The 4,236-nt window shown below is 60.0% G+C and overlaps 2 protein-coding genes across 3 annotated transcripts; both read left to right on the top strand.

Annotated features, from left to right (window-relative positions):
* Window positions 1-25: 25 nt before the first annotated feature.
* Window positions 26-3,563, top strand: LOC113213183 (proline-rich protein 12-like). 2 transcript variants are annotated; one of them, XR_008012235.1, is made up of 6 exons: window positions 26-194; window positions 307-1,773; window positions 1,850-1,966; window positions 2,162-2,589; window positions 2,771-3,230; window positions 3,301-3,563. XR_008012235.1 is itself a non-coding variant. In XM_026432168.2 (5 exons), exons 2-5 carry the CDS (start codon window positions 1,227-1,229, stop codon window positions 3,101-3,103), a joined length of 1,425 nt encoding a protein of 474 aa, XP_026287953.1. In that variant the 5' UTR covers window positions 26-194; window positions 307-1,226; the 3' UTR covers window positions 3,104-3,563. The 2 variants fall into 2 exon arrangements, 1 of the variants encoding a protein (XP_026287953.1); XM_026432168.2 differs by having other exon boundaries at window positions 2,771-3,563.
* On the top strand, window positions 316-609 carry LOC113213184 (peptidoglycan-recognition protein 1-like). The gene has a single exon (XM_052275796.1). It carries the CDS (start codon window positions 316-318, stop codon window positions 607-609), a length of 294 nt encoding a protein of 97 aa, XP_052131756.1.
* Window positions 3,564-4,236: the final 673 nt, after the last annotated feature.

The raw sequence follows: 4,236 nt of genomic DNA, 5'->3' as shown, positions 1-4,236 counted from the left end.
CAACCCCAACCCCCTGCGGCTGCCCTGCACCGATTGGCTCCGTCGACGATTTCTTGATCCCCAGACGCAGTTGGAATGCCAGGGAGCCTTCACGACACATCGATTGCCTACCGCTCCCCATCGACCAGATCATTGGGTACGAAGAGAGAGAAATGTGTACTGATGGTAACGAGCCGGGGCTCTGTGCCATTGTGGTAAGTACATAGAATGGGATCCTACAAATTGGTCTTAACTCTGCGGATTTTATCGCGTTTCTTTGTCAAATTCTGCGGCATTCACCACCTCCTCCCTCTAACCCCTTGTCAGGTGCGCGAAATGCAGGCGAAGCACATGGACGTCTGGGGCTTCGAGGATATCGCCTTCAACTTCGTGCTGACCGACGACGGTCAAGTGTTTGAGGGCCGCGGCTGGTGCGTGCAGGGCAGGCATAAAGGTGGAGGTCACTTATTTGAAAACGTATCCATCACCGTGGGGCTGCTGACGGACTGGTGGTACCCGTGGTACGAGGGGGACGGCCCCAAAAAGCTCGTCGCTTTGGGCCAACGCTTGGGCGCACTGCGGCGGGAGGTTACTTTTCAGACTTTTCGGATACCCTGGCCGGAGACCTGAAAAAGGTCCCCCGGCCGACTCGGGCGCGCGGGCCGGGCCGACGTCCGCGCACGGCTGCTGGGCGGGCTGGCCCACCCGCCGCGCTGCAGGCGCCGTCACCTTGGGCTGTGCGATATCCAGATTTTGATTTCGCAATACGATATCGACCAAATATCGAACATCGACTCGATGAGTCGAGTCACGATAATATCGAGTGATATCGCAATATCGAACCATATCGCGAAACGATGTGTTTAAAAATGGGCGATACATCGCGATATATTGTAGTATCAAGCAGCCTTGATATTTCGATATCGGACACATCGTATCGATGTAGAAAGATCGAGATATCGCACAGCCCTACCGTCCTTATCACTGCCGGCGCGAGAGTCGCTGCGCGGAGCCCTGGTCCGCGCCGCACTGCGCCCGCGGCGTGTCGCCGGCAGTGTTCTGATAAGCTGCCCCCAGAGACGATCGTGTGAGTGCGCGCGCGTCACTGTTGGCGAGTTTCCTTCTCCCTCACCGACCGCCGAGGAGGGTCGAGTTACCCTAGTCATCGCTGGCGTTCTTTTGTTGACCTGGACCACGACCGCCGTTGTGTCCACGCGGCGGACTAACTTGTTGCGTAAAATGTGGCCATGCTGCCCCCGCCGTCCGCACCGCTCCGACCGGAGCCGGGCGGCAGCCTCGCCCTCCGCGGACAGCTGCTCGGCGACGGCCTCGTCGAGCGCTGCGATGGGGCCGCGGACAGCGACGACACCTGGAGCAGCAGCAGCGCAGACAGCGGCGGCGAGGTGTCCGAGGCCGGGCCCATCCAGGCCCTGGCGACGACGCCCATGTCGTTCGGGGACATCGCGGTGGAGAACTCCTCGGAGGTGTACATCGGCACCACGCACATCCACATGGCCCCTGGCAGCCACGTCACGGTGGCGTACGCGAACGGCAGACACGCCGCCCTGGCGACCGCCGACCACGACCGACACCTCCCCGCCATCGTGCTGCCGCCCATCGTCCAGGACCTGCACCTCCCCGCCCTGCAGCCGGCGCCCGGCGACGACCTGCACGTCCCCAACGTGCCGCCGTCTGGCGTCCAGGACTTGCACCTCCCCGACGAGCAGCAGCAACAGGACGGCTCCGTGAGCGCTGCTGCCATCCCAAAGACGCACGGGTGGCTACTTGTAAAAAGTACGAGAGGAAAAATCACCTTGCCTTGGCTATCATCAGACAGAAGTTTCATTTCCTTTGTCTGCTTTTGATGCAGATTCGTGTGCGGGTGCGCCTCGGATGAGAATTGCGGCGATCGGTTGTGCGGTTCTGCTTCTCGTAACAGTCCTGTGCACCACTGTCGTCTTCGTCACTCAACCACCTGAAGATGAAGGCAAGTGTGATAACGGGGAGTTACAGTACGGAGCAGGGAGGGGGCACGAAAAGAACGACAGATCGTTATCTAAACGTCCCGAATATCCTGTCAACGTCGGTAGAAACATTATTATCTACTGCGTGCACGTTCCGCCGCGGGGAATAGTGAGGCCTGTTGGTTGAGTAATCAGTCCTCTTTAACTTTGTGTTTTAGGGCACGACACCTCAACAATCGTGGAGGACTCGACTCAAACCCCGAGCCCAAGCCCAAGTCCAAGCCCAAGCCCCAGCCCGAGCCCGAGCCCAAGTCCAAGCCCGACCCCGAGCCCAAGCCCAAGTCCAAGCCCGACCCCGAGCCCAAGCCCAAGTCCAAGTCCAAGCCCAAGCGCGAGCCCAAGCCCAAGCCCGAGCCCGAGCCCAAGCCCAAGCCCGAGGCCCCCAAGCCCCAGGCCGGACCCCTGCCCGACGCCCAGCCCTGGACCGAGCACGGAGGCCCCACTCCCTTCCCTCCCCGTCTCCAGGACCGAGTGGGGGGCGAGGGAACCTGCGGGACACATCGCTTGCCTGGCGCTCCCCGTCGGCCTGGTCGTGGGACACTACACCGATGCGGTGTGCGACGATGAGGATACGTGCTCCAGACTGGTGAGAACTCTACCAAAAGGAAGTGTGTGACACCTGACATCTTAACACTTGAGGGATTGTCTGTAGTAAATGGTTCACACGACAGTGTGTGTATAACAGTCATCATGCGTGCTACTTTTTTTTTGCTACTTTTAGGATGTGCCTCGGCAATCACAATCACTGGCCTCCTTTCCACCCGCAGATGCGCGAGCTCCAGGCGGACGCCATCGACGCCAAGGGCTTCGAGGACATCGCCTACAACTTCCTGGTGGGCGGCGACCAGGAGGTGTACGAGGCGCGCGGCTGGTCCGTGGAGCCCAGGCACGGCCGCGACCAGTCCTCCCTGGCGGGGACGGCGGCCGTATCCGTGGCGATGGCCAAAGAGTTCGAGGACGACGCCTTCGAGTGGGACCAGTACTACCCGTGGTACGAGCGGGGGGGCGTGGAGGAGCTCGTCGCCCTGGGCAAGCGCCTCGGCGCCCTCCGGCAAAACGTGTCGTTCCGCATGGGGTCGTTCGACAAGGTGACGAGATGAGGCCGCCAGAATCGGAGTTGCGAAGTATCTGGACCGCCGAGTATTAGGCATTATTGTCTACAGAGATTTAGCGCCCCAGCGACCTGCACCCACGCTCAGACGCGGGAGGACCGACGCATTGTCTTAGGTTTGCAAAAACGGTTAACTTAATTTGAATTTGCGCGGGGTTCGAAAGCCGCTTCCGACTCTTCCTCCAGTGCTCCAGTGTTACGGGGGCGACGACGGCGTCATCAACCCGGCACACACACTCCGGTGAACCTTGGCAAACACGGCGTCAGCGGGCGTCAGCGGGCGTCAGTCGATCCATCATAGTGTCATACCGCGGGACCGACGAACGACGGAGGACGGGGACCGTGGCGGCAGCGGAGAGGAAGGAGTCCTCGTGCGGTCTCTGCAGAGCCGTGGTGATGATGATAACCGACTCAATAAAGTGATGAGGCGACTCTCTGCCCAAACATGAGTCTCTTTGGCTGTAATTATTGCACTCTGCACCACTCTTGTCTGTCTGTCTGTCTGTCTGTCTGTCTGTCTGTCTGTCTTTCCGTCCGTCCGTCCGTCTGTGCGTGCAGGGTGACGACATGTAGAGCAGACGACGCATAGCAGACGACGCGCGTGGTCGGTGCGCAGACTTTGCAATCCTCGCCGTGCAACACACCGCGCGCGCGCGCGCGCACGTGCGTGACGGCCCGTCACGCGTGACGTGCCTTTGCAGTGCGACTGCAGGGAGGAGCACGACGCAGACGTCGTCGGACCGTCACCATCGTCACACGCCCCAGGCTCTCCGCACTTGACTGATAAGCCGCGCGGTGAGGTGTCGCCGCCGGTATCGCGGTATCTCAAATTTCCTTCCCCACTCCCATCCCCTAGACAACACACGAGAATCGCAGGCCAACGATGCGGTATTTCTGCTGCTGACGGGAGTCATCTCCAAGTTGTTGGCTGCTCATGTCAAACTCGCGGTCGGTGCAGCTATATTGTCCGACCTATTTTTCTCCGCCCTGGCGATTTTTCCAAAATCCCAAAAAGTGCTGTCCGACCTATTTTTCTCCGACCTCATCGATATGCTGAAATTTGGGAAAATGTGGCTCCTGCAGTTATACTTTACCCCACGTTTCCTACCCCAGGCCCAGGGG

This window comes from Frankliniella occidentalis, unplaced genomic scaffold, assembly GCF_000697945.3.
Source record: "Frankliniella occidentalis isolate FOCC.00 unplaced genomic scaffold, Focc_3.1 Scaffold932, whole genome shotgun sequence".
Taxonomy (NCBI): Eukaryota; Metazoa; Arthropoda; class Insecta; order Thysanoptera; family Thripidae; genus Frankliniella; species Frankliniella occidentalis.
This window is presented reverse-complemented; position numbering and strand designations above follow the sequence as displayed.

Coding starts and splice junctions, on each gene's coding strand:
- LOC113213184 (XM_052275796.1), top strand. CDS start 316: ATGCAGGCGAAGCACATGGACGTCTGGGGCTTCGAGGATATCGCCTTC.
- LOC113213183 (XM_026432168.2), top strand. CDS start 1,227: ATGCTGCCCCCGCCGTCCGCACCGCTCCGACCGGAGCCGGGCGGCAGC. Junction 1,774..1,849: donor CGGGTGGCTACTTGTAAAAA/GTACGAGAGGAA, acceptor CTTTTGATGCAG/ATTCGTGTGCGGGTGCGCCT. Junction 2,590..2,770: donor AGGATACGTGCTCCAGACTG/GTGAGAACTCTA, acceptor TTCCACCCGCAG/ATGCGCGAGCTCCAGGCGGA.